This window comes from Marmota flaviventris, chromosome 12 (genome assembly GCF_047511675.1).
Source record: "Marmota flaviventris isolate mMarFla1 chromosome 12, mMarFla1.hap1, whole genome shotgun sequence".
Lineage (NCBI taxonomy): Eukaryota > Metazoa > Chordata > Mammalia > Rodentia > Sciuridae > Marmota > Marmota flaviventris.
Genome location: NC_092509.1, coordinates 308,751 through 329,599, shown reverse-complemented (window position 1 = coordinate 329,599; position 20,849 = coordinate 308,751). Strand labels below are relative to the sequence as shown.

Here is a 20,849-nt window from a genome sequence, read left to right as displayed (position 1 = left end):
ACTCCTCTTCAGTAAAATCAATGGCTATATCCATAAATGTTAACAGTTCCTAAAATAAGAATAGGTAAATAAATAACATATTGACCACAGGAATATTTGCACAGTCTGTAATGTAAATACAGTTGAAATTAGAGTTAGTAGACTATCATGTAGGTAGTTTTTTGGAACACAATTATACTATTATTTACTTCTGCAGAAAAAGTAATTTAAGTTCAAAAAAGTATACATAATCCACATTTATGAAACACAATATAAAACTCAGGCATTATCACAAAAATATATATTTTGTAATTTTTTATTTCTTGATCTAAATTATACATATTTTCAGATGAGAAAATCATGGTAATTAAGAACGGGAATTTTCAAATTTTAATTGTACAACCACTAATCAGAAATTTACTAATGTGTAGAATCTTATATGTTATTTCTCTGATAGAGCTGACTATTCTGAATGTGTAGTGAGATCTCTAGTAAGAGAAATTTTGAAATGCAACAAGGTAGGCAGAGCACTTAATGGAAATATTTAATAGTTTATTTAAGTTCGAATATTTTATGGTTTTTATGTATGTTATTAATATGAAAAATAGCAACAACAATCCTGTTTGAATTTTTCCTTTTTATAATTTTAACATTTTTAACATACAAAATTATATATATATATATATACACAAACTTTGATCGATGTGTATATTGTATGATATTTATAATAGAATATATATAGAATATATATAGAAACAAATTATATTTGTTTGAAGATATATATATATATATCTTCAAACAAATATAATTTGTTTGTTTTTTTTATTGGTTCTTTCTAGTTCTACCTGACAGTAAATTGATTTTTATGGTATTATGCAAGCATGGGATATATCTTATCCTAATTAAAATCCTGTACTTGTTGGTGGCTACAATGGTAGGATTCACTTACAGATATATAATATTTCTATCCTTGTCCCTTTTATTTATTTATTTATTTATTTATTTATTTATTTATTTACTTATTTATTTTTGTTTACCATTGTGCAATCTACTGATCTTCTTTTCTTACCCTTCCCCACTTTATAAGATTTAGATTTCACATATCAGCAATAACTTTCAATATTTGGTTTTAAAGAAATGGTTTGTTTTACTTAGCATAAAATCTCCAGATTCATCCATTTCCTGGCAAATGTCATAAAGTCATTCTTCTTTATGGCCAATTCATAGTTTATTGTGTACATAAGCAATATTTTTTATCCTGTCATCATTGAATGGACCCATTCATCATTGAATGGTTGGTTTTATAGCTTAGCTATTGTGAATTGTGCTGCTATAAATGTTAATGTGGCTGTGTCAATGTAGTGTGCTGATTTTATGTCCTTTGTGCATATACAGTGCAGTCAAAAACTGGGTAAAATTGTGGTTCCATTTCTTTAACAATATCCATACAGGTTATTATGTTTCACTTAGACCTCTATACAGCTGGAAAAATTGGAATTCATCTATACCTGAGGTGAAAATAAAACATACAAAAAAATTATTAAGCCATAAAATGACTAGAATTTATTATCAAATCGTACATCCCAATAAAAAGTAAAATTCAAAAACTAAAAGTAAAGAAAGTCTTAAGCAAAAGAGCAAAATTAGAAGCTATTAAAGATAAAGATAACACAGAGTTACCAGTATCAATGTTGGTGCTTTTAAAAAGCAAATGAGCCCAGTCTAGTGATGGACAACTGTAGTTCCAGTGACTGAGGAGGATAAGAAAAAAGGATCATAAATTCTAAGACAATATTATATATAATATTGTCTTATATATATATATTGTACTGAGCAACTTAGGGAGGCACTTAGCAACTCAGTAATACTCTGTCTCTAAATAATATATATATATATATATATATATATATATATATATATATATATATATATATATATATATATAAAACGACTGAGGATGTGGCTTTATTGTTAAGCACCCCTGGGTTCAATCTTCAGTACAAATTTTTTAAAAAGCAAATACAATTAAAAAAGCACTAGCAAATTTGAAAATTCAATGAATAAAAATTATATCAATTATACAGTATATAATTGCAAATATAGGCATATATAATGATTTCTCACTTTATGGAAATACACTCTGGAAAATTTATCCTAAGAATCTTCTGCAATTTTCCAATACTCTGGGTGCAATGATAGAATCTAGATGGTATAGACTAGTACATGGCTAAGATATTTGCTAGATCCATGGTTGTACATAAAGTCTACTGCTGACCAAAATACCATGATGCCACATGATTGATGTTATGAAGTAAAATCAATCAGGGTAAACCTCATAATAAAATAAATGGTGGAACTACAGAAAACACCAACAACAAAACTCTTAAAACACGCCAAGATATTGGGAAAAGAGTGTGATAATAAAATGTTATTTTATCCCTTCACTCATAAAACATAACAACATATTTTGACACATTAAATGCTGAATATAAGTTATTACTAAATAATACTGAAATATATAAGAAAGTACAAAGCTCAAAAGTTTACATACAAAAGGTAGGGTTCATATGATGGTGCACACCTGAAATATCTACTATTCTGGAGTCTAAGGCATGAAGTTCAAAATTTAAGGCCAACTGAAGAAATTGAGCAAACCCCATCTGGAAATAAAATTTAAAACAGAGCTGAGAATATGCTCAGCATTAAGACACTTTGGTTGAATCCCTAATATCACAAAAGAAAAAAAAAATAGGTTTGTTTGTTTTCAAAATTATACAATATAATAGACTTAAACTTATGAATTACAAAATATTAATACAAAAAAATCTGTTCATCAAATGATTACATTAAAAGCTGCAAAACTGACAAGTTAAAAATAAGCCCTAATTTCCTCACATATAATCAAACACTTATATGAAGAAGAAATACAACAGAATGCATAAGAAAAAAAATTCTTGAAGAGTCACTTTAAAAAGGATATATCTAACTTTTCAATTATCATAAAAACTCAAAATCTTTAGAAATTAGGTAACATTGAATAAAATCACATCATATAGATGAATTAAATAGTATTGATGAATATGTGGAATAAATGCATTCACAAAAAAGGAAAATAATAATTTAACCTTTATTATCCATTTGTAGAAACTGTTTTGTAATCATATGCATATGATACACCCACAGAGGAAACAGAGACTAAAATTACAGCAACTTTTCATGAGAGTACATCCACATTCTTCCAGAGTTGAAACCAAGGGGCATGGCTAAAGAGGAAGAAATAATTATTAAATTTTGTAAAATGTAAATTCTAGGAGCTAGAATTTTTGTTGATGTATTATATCCAGTTTGACAAATACTATAAAATACCATGTATGTTTTATGCTGATGTCACATGAATGTTGCATTTCATATGCAGTATTTGAGAAAATAAAAATAAAAATACAGAAAATATTCAACATATTTACAAAGGATAGAACTATTATAAAAATGATCATTTTTCCCAAGGTACACTTTAATAATAACTGGTCATAATTTTACCATTCTTTGCTTTTTGTGAAAGAAGAAATCAAAGCAAAAACTTCTAAAATTTTCCTGGAAAGATGAATGTATATAAAATTAGACAAGTACTCTCTCACATGTAAGAACAAATGTACTAGTGATCATTACCTGACACTAATACATGTTATAATACTAAAACAGTGTAGTAATTTTAAGATAAAAAAAAAATCACAATACAGAAAACTACATAGGGCAGTTCATATGTATGCAAATATCTTTTTATTGTTCATTATTATAAGTATATAAATCAAAACATATCAATAAAATATTTAATGTTAATGAATGCTACAATCCAACTTCAAGGTAGATGTTAGAATAAAAGGTATAGATTAAAAAAGCGACTTGTGTGCAGAATGTGTGTGACACTGGAATTATACACAAGCATCCACCAAAGAGCAGATATAAAGAGAGATAATTTTAAAAAATAAAATAAAAATAAATAAAAGCAGAATATAAGCCTACCTCCATTTATGGATACACCAAATAAATATATACTCCTGTTTTGAGTCCTTCTAAAAACTGTAAAGGAATTAGAGGCACACAAATTGGAAAACTGAAAAAAAAATATCGACCAAGATGAGATAAGTAGAATGCACTTGAAGATTTTTCTGATTTGAGCAACATGCAAAATTACTGGAACAAAATGCCCAAATACAGTGTTAATATAAATAAAGGAAGATTGGTTTGCATTTGAAATATATTATTTAACTCTAAATTGCCTGTAGTTTAAATGCTAATTTATCTGTACACACAGAGGAAGGAATAAGATATACATGAGTATTTACTCCAGGGGGAAAAATAAGTGGTTTTCTATGGCCATGCAAGATCTATGGGCTTTATTCCATTAGGCCAGAGTGGAAGAGATGTTAAATCTTAAGGTAATCCCTTAATTCCTTAGAGGGATTTGCCAACATTCTCTAAAAATGCAAATAGCTGTTGCTGACAGTTGAACTATATCTAGACAGTACCAAAAAATTAACAGGGAAATACAGACCACCACTGAAAGCCAAAGTGGCAGTTCAGCACTTCCTGATGTCTCTCACCCAGCTCACTTTACTAATAACACCAGACCTAACCAATTCTTTCTGTAAGTAATTTGTCCCAATATTAACTTTTTCCATTCAATGGACTACATCTGAAACCTCAAACATTGAAAGCACTGGTAACTGTGGAGGTGCAAATCTACCTAGATCAAAAAGGAGTGTTCTCACATTTGTGTGAAAACATTGCAATGGGCTAAAATCTCAAATATTAGTGCAGAAAAAATGGTTACAATCACAGATCCCTCGTTATTTCTAAAATAGGTGCACATCAATTTTTTTTTCCAGTGAGCATAAGGCACCCTGGAATCTAAAAAGCTTGCATCAGAATTTTAGTGCACCATCCAACTATAAGATCTTCTGTATGAGCACAGCTGTTAGAATGGCTACTCTCAAAAAGTGGAATAGTAAGTAGTACTTCAATTATATGAATATGGAAGAAAGAAACACTGTGCTAGACTATAAAATTAGTGAAGACATTTTTAAAAAATGGAAGTTGAGAGTTCTCTCAGTTATTTATTTGAGAAACTAAGCTCTCTACATTTATATTGCTCTTGAACAAGAAAAGCCCCAAGTACTGGTCTGGACTTATGAGAGGCATTAGATGTGCCAGCTGAGGGATCCTCATATTACATAGTTCTGAAACACAGTTCCAGGAGAATACCAGAGTAGGGAATGAGAATGCTCTCATATACATTCCACAAAAGGAAATCTGAGCATAAAGACACTCTGACAGGTTGTCTCCCTTTGGAGACACAAAGGAAGAATAGAAACACATGAGTTTTCCAATATCAAGTGATTCTTCTTTACTTTTCAATCATGTAAAATGCTCATAAACAACAACAAAAAAAATTTTGCTTTTGATATTTTTCTATGGTACTGGGGATTTGAAACAGCAGCATGTTAATTCTGGGCTACATACCCAGCCATGTTTTCAAATTTTGAGACAGTTTTTTCTAATTGTCTAATTAGTCTACCTAAGTTCCTGATGTTTACCTGGAAATTGCAATCTTACTGACTTAGCCACTTGAGTCTCTGGAATTAATATGCATGAATCATTGCACCCAGAGAGAAAAAATACTTTAAAATCTCATCCAGTTTTTGGTATAACAATTGAAAATACCATGTTCATTTGAAATGTAATATGGGTAAAGAAACTGATAGTACTGCAAAAAAGTAACTGATAATACTGGGAAAGTGGGAAGTTGTCATTGAACAGGAAGCTAAAATTTTATGTATAAATACAACTCAAAATACTGGAGCATAAATTTAAAATCACACTCAGCAACTGTTTGAAGATAAAAAAAAAATTAAAAGTACCAGGTATGTAGCTAAGTGGTACAGTACCTCTGGCTCAATCCACAATACCACAATCTCCAAAAAAAAAGGAGAATGAATTAAGGAAGAAAGAAAAACTGAGATATCTATAGAGTATCTCACCCCACTCCTAGAGGAAAAAATACATGGAGTTGTTATTGGGATGATCTCCTCACTCCAGAATCCACAACACAATGTGAGAAGATTCGGAAATATTGCCACAAATGTTCTCACATAGAATTTAAGGTAGGGGCTGAAGATATTCTATAGGATACTATAGAACTTCCAGTGTCTACTGTTAATATATGGTCCAGTTGACTGGCCAGTGGAAATTCATGGCTGACCTTTCTCAGGAGAAGACACAGGATTGCAGAAACTAAAGATTACACCAGGGATTCTAGTCAACCATAGCCAGTTCCCACCATAGTTAGTGCAGCCAGTTTCAACCAGACTCACCATCCAGTCTCAGGATTTCACTGCACACTCATCATTTACTGTATTTTTAGGAACCACATGTCCTCTCTATAAATCACAAAGTACGTATACAGGAGAAAAAATAAGGTTCACTGAACATAAGTGAGAAAGCCTAGAAATGGATACCCACTCTGGCAGACTTCACACCAGATGGTCCCAACTTGCTTCTCTTTACTGAATATGTGTACATTGGTCAATGCTTATATAAGGGGTCCCGATTAGACACAACTTATGTCTTCATATGCTCAATCTGAGCCTAGTGAGTTTTTTTGAGAGTCAGGAGATAACCTCAAATCCAGAAATAAATGATGTCTAATTGTAGGGTCTTGTCTGTACATTTATTTATTTATTTATTTTTCTTTTGAGGCTCTGGGAATTGAAATCCAGATCCTCAGGCTGCAGCGAAATTAAGGCAAGGTATCCTTGGAGAAGTAAAATCCAGCCAACCCAGACAAGCATTTGCATTTAAACTTCCATATGAGGCCTTTTGAATTTGAAGATTATATATGTAAATATATTATTTATTGATGGAAATAATACAGTGAAAATCTTGTAAAATTTCAGTTAACTTCTCTTGTATGGAAACAGAGTGAACATTAAAATTATATGAGGTGGAAAGATAATTATTTTTTAGAATTCATATAAAAATAGTAAAAATTGAATTTTATAGTATAACCCATAATTTCCACTATGTGAAAATTACCATTGTGAATTTAAAATATTACTAATAAAGTATATGTAATTTTGGAACAGCACCCTCAAAACCATGTCAAGACTCCAGAAAATCTCAGTTCACAGAACCATATTTGAGAGTTATGCTTGTCCTGAGTTCAGGAAGATGAAGGACATGATCACTTCTTTTATGCTACAGGTGAAAGATACATTTATTTTTTTTAACCAATATTTCTTTTGACATATAAAAACTAGAGAGAAACTGCCCTGAGTGAGGGCAAGGAGATTTAACCAGAAAGTGTATGGTGTGTGTGTGTATGTGTGTGTGTGTGTGTGTGTGTGTAATAATAATAATAATAATAATAATATATGTTTTTCCACAGATCCAAAGTTTTGAGTATATTATTTAAATTGATTAATGGTATATTCCTTATTTTATGTCGTGGCCTTAGACCCAGTGGCCTGTCTATAACATTTTCTTTTTCTTCCTAGGATGAAAGCCCCTTAAGAAAGTGGGCTTGAAATGAAGATGAATCGTGTTGCTATCATAATGTCTTACTGTAATCCCAAGTAGGGGATTTGAAATTTTGCTTCTTTAAGAATAGTACTAAAGCACAAGAAATAGAAACAAGAATCACTAGATGAGATGAATTCAAACTGAAAAGATTTTTCTCAGCAAAGGAAACACTCAGTGAGGCAAAAAGTGATACCAGAGAATAGGAGCAAATTTTTACCACATGCACATCAAATAGAAACCTAATTTCCAGGATATATAAAGAAGTTAAAAAACTTAATAACAGAAAACAAATTTCCCTATCCTTAAATGAAATGGGCTAAGGAACTGAAGAGACACACTTCTTAGAATATAAACAATCAATCAATAAATAAAAAATGTTCAACATCTCTAGCAATTAACGAATTGCAAATCAAAACTACTCCAAAATGTAATCTTATTCAAATCAGAATTGCAATTATTAAAAATACAAGCAAAAATATATGTTGGTGAGGATATGAGGAAAAAGGCCCACTGTTACACTGTTGGTAGGACTCTAAATTGGTGACACCAATCTGGAAAAGAATAAGGAGATTCCCTAGAAAACTTGGAAAGAAACCAAAATTTACCCAGCTATCCCACTCCTCAGTTTAGACCAACAATAGCTAAAAACAGCATAATACAGAGGCATATCCACATCAATGTTCATAGCAAAACAATTCACAAAAGGTAAACTATAGAACCAATCTATATGCTCTTCCCTAGATGAATGGATAAAAAAATATGGTCTATTTACACAGTGGAATATTACTGAGCATTAAAAGAGAATAAAATTATGGAATTGGGAAGTAAATGCATGGAGTTAGAGAATATCATGTTAAAGCAAGTAATCCAATCCTCGTAAACCAAAGACAATAATGTTTTCTCTGCTAAGTGGATGGTGATCCACAATGAGGGAAGTGGGAGGTAGCATGGAAGAAATGAAGAAACTTTGAATAAGACAAAGGGGAGGGAGGTGATGGGAGATGTTATAGAGGTAGGTAAGATGGTGGAATGAGATGAAAATCTTGTTGTACACAAAGTAGAGTTACATGGGTTTTGTAACTATACTTTCTGAACAACAAGATAAATAAAATCTTGTGTTCCATTTGTGTGCTACGAAGTGAAATGCATTCTGCTCTATTAGCAAGTTAGAACAAATTAATAAATTAATTGATTTTTGAAAATTCAGGAAAGAGACTTGCCTTTCCCTAGATTTACATATATATATATATATATATATATATATATATATATATATAATGTATATAATTTATGAACAATTTTTTTCATATTTCTATCAATTTTTTTAAAGAAATGACAGCAGAAGCATTACAATTCTTATTTCATGTAGAGAACACAATTTTTCATATTTCTCGTTGTATATAAAGTATGGCGATACAAATTTGTGTATTTGTGCATGTACTTTTGATGATGGTCTCTATCACATTCCACCATTCTTGATAATCCCCTGCCCCCTTTGTTTTCCTCCCACCCCTCTTCTTTATTGAGAATCCATGGATTTCTCTCATGCTCCCCCTCCCTACCCCATTATGAGTCAGCCTCCTTATATTTGGCATTTTTTGTTTTATTGGAATTGGATAACATCACTTAGCATTATCTTCTCCAATGCTATCCATTTACCTTCAAATGGCAGATATGATTATATACCTAGAAGACTCAAAAAACTCCACCAGAAAACTTCTAGAACTAGTAAATAAATTTAGCAAAGTAGCAAGATATAAAATCAACACCCGTAAAGCAAAGGCATTTCTGTATATCAGTGAAAACTCTACTGAGAAAGAAATGAAGAAAACTACCACATTTACAATAACTTCAAAAAAAAAAGATATTTTGGAATCAACTTAATGAAAGACGTGAAAGGTCTATACAAGGAAAACTACAGAAACCTAAAGAACAGAATCAAAAAACACCTTAGAAGATGGCTTTCCATCTACTTTCCATCTACTTTGCTCATCAACTATCAAAACTATAATTATTATATATTAGACAAAGGTGTCAAAACATGCACTGGAGAAAAGATAGCCTCTTCAACAAAACACTATCTCTCACCATGCACAAAACTCAACTCCAAGTGTATCAAGATCTTGGAATTAAACCAGATACTCTGTGTCCAATGGAATAAAATACAGGCTCTAATCTTCATCATGTGGGATTAGGCCCCAATTTCTTTAATAAGACACTGAAAGCACAAGAATTAAAACAAATAATCAATAAATGGGATAGAATCAAACTAAAAAGTTTATTCTCAGCAAAAGAAACAATCTGTAAGGTGAAGACAGAGCCTACATTTTAGGAGGCATATTTTACCCCGCACATATCAGATAGAGCACTGATCTCTAAGGTACATAAAGAACTCAAAAAAACTAAACAAATAATAATAATTGTGATGTTTATGATGATGATGATAATAATAATAATAATAATAATAATAATAATAATAATAATAACCCAATCAAGAAATGGGCCAAGGATCTGAACAGAGAGTTCTTAGAAGAGAATATACAATCAATTAACTTTATATATATATATATATATGATTGGTTATGGTCCTCCCTTTTCAGGACCAAGAACAGTTCTGGTTCAGTTTCTAAGGAGGGGAAACACGAGCAAGAATCATTCTCAACTCTCCTTTATAAATTATCAAATAAAGGCCAGAACTGAGTGGCGACTTTAAGAAGCCAGCCCTGCCGGCGACCCCAGCAGTGCGGAGTAAGGCTCCGCAAACCCTGAGGAGGTGAAGAAGGAATGGCCCACGGAGCCGCGGGACTCTGACTCTATGGAGCCCGATGTTCCGCCTCGGCGGGACAGCGGAGAGACTAGAAGTGGAGAGACTAGGAGTGTCCAGGAAGAGCAGCTGCGTCCCCCCACCGCGGTTTCCTACCCTGGTGGCCCGGCTCGAGCTCCGCGGTACCGAGAGCCGCCGTGGGGCAGCCCAGCCACGGCCCCCTATAGCCTAGAGACCCTGAAGGGCGGCACCATCCTGGGCACCCGTAGCTTAAAAGGGACAAGTTGCTACCTTTTGGGGAGGCTGTCTAGCTGTGACATGTGCCTGGAGCACCCTTCGGTGTCTCGGTACCACGCGGTGCTCCAACACAGGGCGTCCGACCCGGACGGAGAATGCGACGGCCACGAGCAGGGCTTCTACCTCTACGACCTGGGAAGTACCCATGGCACGTTCCTCAACAAAACTCAAATCCCTCCCCGCACCTATTGTGGAGTCCATGTCGGGCACGTTTTCCGCTTTGGTGGTAGCACCCGGCTCTTTATCCTGCAGGGACCAGAAGAAGACCGAGAAGCAGAATACGAGTTAACAGTAACACAGTTGAAGGAACTGCGCAAGCAGCAACAGATGTTGTTGGAGAAGAAGATGCTAGGAGAAGATTCAGATGAAGAAGAGGAAATGGATAACACTGAAAGGAAGAGGAATACTAGTAACCAAGATGATGATATGGGTTGTACCTGGGGAATGGGAGAAGATGCTGTAGAGGATGATGCAGAAGAGAATCCCATTGTCTTAGAGTTTCAGCAGGAAAGGGAAGCCTTTTATATAAAAGACCCAAAAAAGGCTCTCCAAGGTTTCTTTGACCGAGAAGGAGAAGAACTAGAATATGAATTTGATGAACAGGGACATAGCACTTGGCTCTGCAGGGTGAGATTACCTGTGGATGATTCAACTGGGAAACAGCTGGTGGCTGAGGCCATTCACTCAGGAAAGAAAAAAGAAGCAATGATTCAGTGCTCACTGGAAGCTTGCCGGATCCTTGATACTTTGGGATTGCTGCGGCAGGAAGCAGTATCTCGGAAAAGGAAAGCCAAGAACTGGGAAGATGAATATTTTTATGATAGTGATGATGACACATTCCTTGATCACACTGGCCTTGTGGAGAAGAAGCATCTTAACCGAATGAAGAAGGCTGGGAAGATTGATGAGAAGCCAGAGACCTTTGAATCACTGGTTGCAAAGTTAAATGATGCTGAAAGGGAACTCTCTGAAATTTCTGAGAGGCTCAAGTCCTCAAGCAAAGCTCTGTCAGAGTCCCCACCTCAGGATTCTTTAGATGCATTCATGTCAGAAATGAAATCAGGGAGTGCATTAGATGGTGTGTCCAGGTAGAAACTTCATCTCAGAACTTTCGAACTGAGGAAAGAACAACAGAGGCTTAAAGGGTTAATAAAAATTGTAAAGCCAGCAGAGATTCCAGAACTAAAAAAGACTGAAAGTCAGACTACAGATACAGAAAATAAAGCTAAGAAACTTACACTGCCTCTCTTTGGTGCTATGAAAGGAGGAAGCAAATTCAAGTTAAAAACTGGAACAGTAGGGAAATTTCCCCCCAAGCGTCCAGAACTCCCTCCGGCTCTAATGAGAATGAAGGACGAGCCTGAAGTAGAAGAGGAGGAGGAAGAAGAAGATGAAGAAGAAGAGAAAGAAAAGGGGGAGCACGAAGAGAAAATGGAAACAGCAGGTTGCCACAGGAGATAGAGCCAGAAACTTCAGTGCAGGAAATGAGTTCTCCCACAGATCTCACATGTTCTAAGGAAACAAAAAACCATGAAAATATGTCTCAAATCAGCCACATGGAACAGAAGAAAAATTATCAAGAGATTAATGAAACATCTTCATCCTGCAAAGAACCATCAGCACCAAAGAATGAATATGAGAAAAGCAGAGATGAATTGAAGAAAAAGAAAGCTCCTGGTCCAGGCAAGTTTCCCCCCACACTTTCTTCTAAATATCCCGAAGATGACCCAGACTACTGTGTGTGGGTTCCACCTGAAGGCCAAAGTGGAGATGGCAGAACTCATCTTAATGACAAGTATGGCTATTGATTACATCAGAGTCCCAGAGGAAGATCTTGTGGACTATGTGACATAGAGTATTTGGAATAATATGTGAAGTTGAATGGCCAGAGAAGTTCAGATGATCTTATGTAAAATCTGGTGACTGACTTTTTCTTCCATGCTCTTGGCTTCTTGAATTTATCTTGTTATCCAGTTCTCCTGATTTGGGAATTTATGTTTAAAAGTATTTATTTTTGTATATATATATATATATATATATATATATATATATATATATATATGTGTGTGTGTGTGTGTGTGTGTGTGTGTGTGTGTGTGTGTGTATGAAGGGAACCCTATATTTTGAGAAATAGTAAAGTGAGAAACAGGGATGCTATTATAAAATGAAAAGTCAAAGTGCCCCTAATACTGATTGCCTGTTTGATTTAAGATTTAGGGACTGTGGGTTAGAGGTGTAGCTTGTCTAGCATGCTTGAGTCCTTGGGTTCCATCCCCAGAAACACAATTTTAAAAAAAAGATGGAGAATTGTGCTTTCCTAAGCATTAGGCTATGTCTGGCAGTTAGGGTGTAGAATTCACTAATATTGCTTCCTCAGATGTGAAATATGAATATTTCATGGATCTGACTCTGGATGTCCTTGTCATTCTTAGAACTAAATTTAGATTGACAGTGAAAGTTTCCTACTGCCTCCAACCCTAATCCTCCCTCTACATTTGAGAATAGACCCTGACTTATCAGGACAAGGTTAACCATAGAGAGCACCATCTCATATACTCGGGCCCCAGTCTGATAAAAACTCAGCCCATTGAATATCTTGGCTCTGACTAATCAATTAGTCATCCTCCTCTTACAGAAGGGTGCAAATATTGTTATGGAATGAAAAGTTGAATGTGTTCCGCCCAATGTGTGTTTTCTCACCTCTGTGTTTTCCTCTTGGGAACAAAGAAATGTAAAAAGATGTCTTACTCCACCCGTTTTCCCCATGATTAATGCCTCACTTTACTTCCATAGATAGAAAGCGGGAAAGTGAAGGGATGCAGCAAGGTAGAGAGCATTTGGGTTAGGCTTAAGGCAGACATTGGGGAGAAATGCTGTGGCCCAGCCAGAGAGTGAATGAGACTGGTTGCTTTTTTATTATGCATTACGCAGTATATACAACAGTAGGCAGGAAGAAGTAATGAGCCATTCCAGTTACCATGACAGATGGGGGAAGTTCTGGTCTACTAAAAGTAAGTCCTTCATCTTTCAAAAGAGAGTGTTGGTACTCTGAGAAACGTACTTTGGACTTCATTCAGACCAATAGGGAGAACTGATTGATGATATAAGAAGTGTCAGGAATTTGGGGGCAGTGTTCATGACATTTCGATTAAAACAATGGACAGAGGTCTGAGCCACATCAGTGGTCTTTGCATATGAAATTCTATTCAAACACAGTTGTATGTGTGAGCCTAATATTTGAATGGTAAAAATATATCTGCTCTGGGTGAAGTGAAGGTGCAGGGATTGGAGCTACTACACACACACATCCTCTCCTCCAGTGACCCTAAGGAATCCCAGGAGCTATAGGAGGATAGACAGCTTTAGGAGGACAGATTTCTAAGGTTCTGGGAACAGTAGGTATGCTTTCGTGTCTACAGACACTGAAAGCAAGTGGGATTCCACATGCCAAAATAAAATTTAAATATGTAATTTGTGGGCAGTGGACTTGATTTAAATGACCTACACATGTTTCTTAGCTGCCTTTTACTAAATAGAGACTGGGAATAGGACTAAATTCTCTGAGTCTCAATTTTGTTATCTCAAGCAAGTCTAGCAAAGCTTCCTGCTCCTAGAACCTCAAATGTACTTAAGGATTGGATGAGATGATGGAGGTGGATTTAGTACAGGACTTTATAGATGTTAGTAGTTGTTATTTTAAAAAGGGGACACAAGCCAGGCATGATGATGCACACCTGTGTAATCTCAGCAACTGAGGAGAAATTTAAGTTTTTAGTTACAGTACTTGGATCTTAACTGCAGACCAATTGAAGCAGAATCCCTGAGGTGACCCCTTCTACAAGGGGTCTCTGATGTACAACCCAGGGTGACAAACCTCAAGAGTACTTTTTTCCTTCAGCCAATTTTTTTCTATAAGGGCCAGGTATTTTAGGCTTCGTAAGCTGTATGATTTGTTGCATGCAACTACTCAGCTCTGCTTTTGTAGTACACTTGTAAATAGCATTAACAATATATGAGTGAATGTGACTTCTTTCTAATGTGTTTATTTATAAAAACAAATAGCAGGCTGGTTGGCAGACCCCTGGTCTAGACTGATTCATCTTCAAGGTCTTATTTGGTTCAAAATGTTCCCTTATACCTTTTTTTAAAAAAGCGTGTCCCAGTTCATGCATATTTGGAAGATTTGTATTCAGAATACCAATTATCTCCTCCTGAATATATGGGTTGCAGTTTATGGTTACCAGAAGTTAAAGTAAACCAGTCTCTCTGCCACGCGACCAGCGCGAGCTTCATGAAAGAAGGTTCGGTTCATAAGAAATTGCTAGTGAGTTTTAAATTAAAGAGACAGACTCTCATTACCTTTAACACAGCTCCAAGATGGCTTCTCCTAGCTCCCGCCTCTAGCCACCTAATGCGGTGGTGAGGTTTACAGAAGAGACTAGTGAGAGAGGGAGAGCATGCCAGGGAGTGAGATTTTATTGGAGAACAAAAATTCCAGGGAAAATCCCATCCAATGAAGGTTAAGGGGGGCAGCATCCCAAGGTCAGGGGCGGCGATTGGGTCTTCAGGTCAGTGGCCAGGCACGTCACTGCACAGACAAGCCCTCGGACCTGGGAAAGGGTGGGGAAGGCTTTTAACACCGCTGTGTTTAAGCGCCTCTCACTCTCCCTCTTGCCAGGGAGGTAACTCAGATCACGTGCAAAGATCGCCTCCCACAAGGCTCCTTTTCTCAGAAATAAAAGTAATGTTATTTAGTCATTAGAAAAAAAAATACTTGGTCGCAGCAGGAACACAATAGTTAACTGCAACCAGGGTGTCCCTAGTCAGCTGTCCTGGACAGGAATTCTGAAACTTGAATTCTCCACACTCAACCTATAGTGTGGAGAAAGAGTGAAAAAAGGTGAGAAGACTCGGGGACCAATTAGGAGCCAGTGGCAGCAGTCCAGCTGAGAGATTATGATGGCTTGAATTCAGTGGAGATCGAGAAGGAAAGAGACACATGGATCTTAGCAATATTTGTAAAAGTAGAATGACTTAAGTTGAGTGGTGGGGGGGGGGTTGTGTAGGGTAAACGAAAGGAATCCAGGAAGATTCCTAGGCTGCTAATTTCCACATCTGAGTGGATGATGGGTCATTCATTGAGGGGGGAAATAAGAAGGGCTGGTGTAAAAGTGGAGGGGTCATGAATTCAACTCTTTGAGGCACCTAAATAAAATGTCCACCAGGCAGTTGAATACATAGGCTTGGATCTCAGAAGAGAGGGCCTAGGAGCAGTTATGGCTGTCCAACAAATGAACCTCAGCATTGGGATGGGGAGATCCAGTAGGATTCATTAGAATCTAGGTGACCGACAGGAATTATGCAGAGAAACCACTGTCTTGGGCAGCTGATCTTCCTATCTTGGTGCAGGGAACAAATTTTTTTCCTGGTTATAGGTACTCATTTGTTGTAAGAAAAAGATAAAGTGTGGTACCATGTGAACAGTGGAGAAAAAATGTCAATGCATGTATTTAACATCAAAATAAGTCTCTTGATTCACTATAGGAATTAGGGGCCTAAAACTTACCTAAAAGGTCAAAACTTTTCTTAATTGTTTTTTTATTTAAAATTTCCAAAAGTAGCTAAGATTTATTTAATGTCCCCAGTGTGTCAACACTATGCTAACTGCCTGTATGATTCATTTAATCTTAGATCACTGAAGTAGTTCTATAGTTGAGGAAACTGAGGCCCTGAGAGTTAAGACTTGTCTAAGGCCACTCAGTAGTCTGTGAATTAGACTGAAGCCCAAACAGTCTAATATCTAAGTCCGGCTCTTAACCCTCCAGTACATTGCTTTAACATTTTTAATATACTGTATTTTAATTTTTTTTATTTTTTTAAATATTTATTTCTTAGTTTTAGGTGGACACAGTGCCTTTATTTTATTTTTACGTGGTGCTGAGAATCGAACCCAGTGCTTCACACATGCTAGGCAAGCGTGCTATCACTTGAGCCACATCCCCAGCCCAATATACTGTATTTTTTACAGAAGTATTAGATTCACAGCAAAGGTGAACAGAAAGTACAGACTATTTCCATCCATGCCCTGTGCCCCACACATATAGTTGTCCCAGTCCCCACCAGAGCCTGCATTTGTCACACTCAAACCTACACTGATATGTTATCACCGAAACTCCATAGTTTACTTTAGGGTTCTCTCTTGGTGATGCACATTCTGTGAATTTTGATAAATGTAAATGACATGTACCCACTATTACAGTACCAAACAAAATAGTTTCACTGCCCTAAAAGTCCTGCATGATCCACCTGTTCATTTTTCCCTCCCCACCAATCCCTGGCAACCACTGATCTTTTTACTGTCTCCATAGTTTTGCCTTTTCTAAAATGTCATATTTGGGTATTACCTTAATTTTTAAAAATTCCCTAAATAATTAAACAGGCCTCACAGAAAAAAAAATATCAAATAAATTATCTATGTCACTTTCTAAACATAGCTGGACATGGGAAATATAGGTTTGGAGCAGAGAACATTTTTATTAGAAACACAGTGTAAAAGAAAGAAAAAAAAACATAGTTATTTGTACCACATTGTACCACAAGAGAAACGAAACGTGGAATTCAGAAAAGAAAGATTCAAACTTTTATAATTGGGAATGTGGATGACATGGATGCCTAAAGTGAAAAGGTTATTGCAAGCTTTTGAAAGAAAATTCATGTGAATGGCACAGTGTATTCCAGGGGCTTTGTCAGCTGTGCACTACAGAACATACAGGTATTCATAGCCTCATGAAGAACATTATTCATCTGTTCCCTCTAAAATTATTCCCATAGTACAGATGAAAAAACATGGGTATCTGGATATTAAATGGCAATTCAGCATCCCACAGAAAACTACCCAGAGACAGAACTGTATGAAATTTCTTCAAAGACCATCAATGTATTGTTAGCTCCTGACACAGGGATGTCAGTCTGAGGAAATATTATTTTCTCTCCATTTTGAAGAGAGTGCATTGAGAATACATTTCGGGGGCAACATAAAGACTTTTTTTTTCTTTCATGTTAAGAAACTCTTCAGAAACAGAGCTCACAAGACAAGATTTCTTAGAAGGGTAAATGCCTGGAGATTACAGAATTAAAAAAAAAAAAAAAAAAAAAAACATCAGTGGCCCTGAGTGACTCAGGAAGGAAATAAACCTAAAAGGCTTATTAGAAACTGAAAAGCAAAAAAAGTAACTATTTCTAAAAATAAATATGTTCATTAGTTGCTATCTCCACAACATGTCATTAAGTAAACAACAATTTATGTATGAATATTTCTAGGATTGGCCAAATTTTATTCCATATGATTTTATATTAAATCCCAAAATCCAGATAATAGAATTCATGATTCTCTGCCAAAAATATTACAGAAAAAAAAATTTTTAAGGAGTGGATGTTTAGTAAGTATGTCATTTAACAATTTTATTACCATATGATTTTAAAGAAATTTATTCATTTTCCTGCAGCCATAGTGTAGAGAAATTTCTTATTTATTTTTCCTGTAGTAATTAACAAAGATAAGTCCTAGAATCCACTTTAAATAACCTACCCTTACAATCATACAAGAAACCTAAAATAAATGATGAGTAAAGAAAAAAGTCAATTAAAAATAATTTAAACCTTGGTTTGTTTTTTTTTTTTTTTTTTTTTTGTTTTTTTTGTTTTGTTTTGTTTTCAAATCAATCTCTAGCTGCATTTTTGGATCCTTTTCTCATCTTTTAAGCCAAAAATATATAAAAGACAAAAGTCTGAACTTCAAATTTATACATGAAATATGTTTATTAACTATAAAAATTCAAAATATTTAGAAATTTAAGAAATATAAAATAAAAACCCATCATGGGAAAAATTAAGTAATGTTGATGAACATTTAAAACAAATTAATAATCATTAACTCAAAAGTAGTTTAAATTAGTATCTATTTGTGGAAACTATTTTGCTATTGAATATACACGATACTCCCCATCACAGAGACTTACTGAAATTAGAGCATATGTGATCATGAGAACATGTAAGTATGCAATGGTACTCATCCAAACACTTGAAGCCCAAGGGCATGGCTCAATACAATATACATCTTGGAAGAGATAAATAATAATCTGTAGGAAAAATGGTCACTGGGGCCAGTCACATTTCATAATATATCCAGTTTAAAAAAGAGCATAAAACACTATGTATAAATTTTACATAGGTGCCTTAGGAAAGTGGTATTTCACATATGTACATTTTTAGAAACAAAATATGTAGAACTTATGAGAAAATAAAAGTCACACAAAGCACATAAAAGACTGAATTATACATCCCATGTAAATAAGAAAACTCATCATTACAAAGGTTATCATTTCCCCCAAATTTACTGACAATAGATCTCACCAAAACTGCTATGCACAAATATGAATATATCACAGTGAAGTCTACTTTTATGTGTATTCTATAAAGCAATAATTTAAAAAACTATAAATAAATATATGATAGAAGAAACTTAGAGAATAGGGAAAGGGGAACTACTGAATATTGAAGGGGAGCAAATTATATTTCATGTTTTATGGTTATGTCAAATAAACTGACTATTAAATACAACAATAATGTAATAATAAAAAAAATCATCAAGCTTTACTTTAAATGAAGTAAGAAACCAAAGCATAAATTTTTAAAATTCATCTACAAAGTTATATGTAACTTTAGCCAAAAATCTTTTCAATTATAAGAGCAAAAAAAGAACTTATCATGGCCTACTATTCATATATATTGTGAAAATATAATATTACAATAATAAAGAATCACAATATAAATAAGATTCCCATATGAATACATATGTATGTAAAAACACTATGGTTTATTGCAATAGCAAATTCTAGATAAATCAAACCATAACAAAAATAATCTCAGCAACTTAGCTAGGACCTTTCTCAAAATAAATTTAAACCTGTTAGGGCTGTTTACTGGTGAAGAGTCCTTGCTTCCCCAATGCTGAAGTATAACATCAGAGAAGTGTGCCAAGGCAAGTTTAGAGTGGAAAGTAGAAGCTTTATTAAAGGACAGTAGAAAGGACTTCTCCCCCGAAGAAAAAGGGGACCCAAGAGGTAGAATCCATGAAAGGGATTTTTTTTAAACTAAGGTCTTTTTAGCTTTTTTATAGCTACGGTCTTCCTTCAGCTATCCTGCATTCCTGTCACATTGCTGTCCTTTGTTCTGTTTTCTTGCAGTGTTGGAATGTAGGTGGGAAGGCCCAAAGTGTGGAGGACAGGTGGGCTGAAGGAGCAATCTGGGCATGAAAGTCTATTGGATTAGCATCTCCATGTTTGCGGTGAGCTGCTTCATTAAAATTTTCTTGGGATGGGCTCAGGGCCTTGGGGACATTTTCAATTCCCCCTATCCTGGACTCCATCCTCAATATGGTGTTTATTCTTGATTTTACTGGATATTAGACCCAATTTACCTAACTACACTAACTACCTATCTGTAAATCTGGCTCCACTACCAAGGATATGGCTAAGTAGTACAGTATCCCGAGTTCACCTAACTTTAAACAAAATAATAATAATGAAGAAAGTAAAAATAAAAGAATGTCAAAATGAAAATTAGCTAGCTAAAAAAGGAATTTAGGTACCCAAAAATGACAGCTCCTTTCCTGCCGGAAAATGGACCTTGGAGATTTGATTTTGATAATTATTCCACATGTCAATCTCCAGCATCTGGTAAGACACTGGGCTGCAGGAACACTCCTGCCACATAATATTTTATGCAGATTCTGAGGATGCCCTTTGAGCATAAGGAAGGCAGCAAAGAGTCTCTGCCACTGACATGTTCCCCACCTGGTTGGCCAGCAGGTCTGAGGACATAGTGGCCAAGTGGAGGAGTAAAGCCTGCAGACTCCAGAGACTGCCCAGAGTCCCAATGTGCTAGCTCCTGTTTTCAACACAGCCAGTCTTGTGGTTCCAATAGTCTTCCTCCCCCAGCCTCTCTTGCTAGGCCAATGCACACTCACCATTTCCTGGTTCTCAGGAGTAGGGCTACTTGGGATCCTCAGTTCCTGCACAGCAGAACAACCTGTGACTCTGAAGTATGAGACTACAGATGGCAAAAATGGAGGACTCAGGAGATAAGAAGTGAAAGCCAACCCTCCTCCCCCCTGATGACACATGATTGGACAGTTCCCACAAAAAGCTTTTGATTGGAAGGGGCTTCAGAT

At 35.3% G+C, this 20,849-nt stretch overlaps 1 protein-coding gene across 1 annotated transcript in view; it reads left to right on the top strand.

Moving 5' to 3' along the window:
* The window catches only part of LOC139707862 (kanadaptin-like), a 39,537-nt gene extending 26,986 nt beyond the window's left edge, over nucleotides 1-12,551 (top strand). Inside the window, 3 exon segments of the mRNA XM_071619776.1 lie at nucleotides 10,247-10,314; nucleotides 10,317-12,041; nucleotides 12,044-12,551. Coding sequence (XP_071475877.1) covers nucleotides 10,247-10,314; nucleotides 10,317-12,041; nucleotides 12,044-12,426 — 2,176 coding nt within the window. The 3' untranslated portion in view covers nucleotides 12,427-12,551.
* Nucleotides 12,552-20,849: the final 8,298 nt, after the last annotated feature.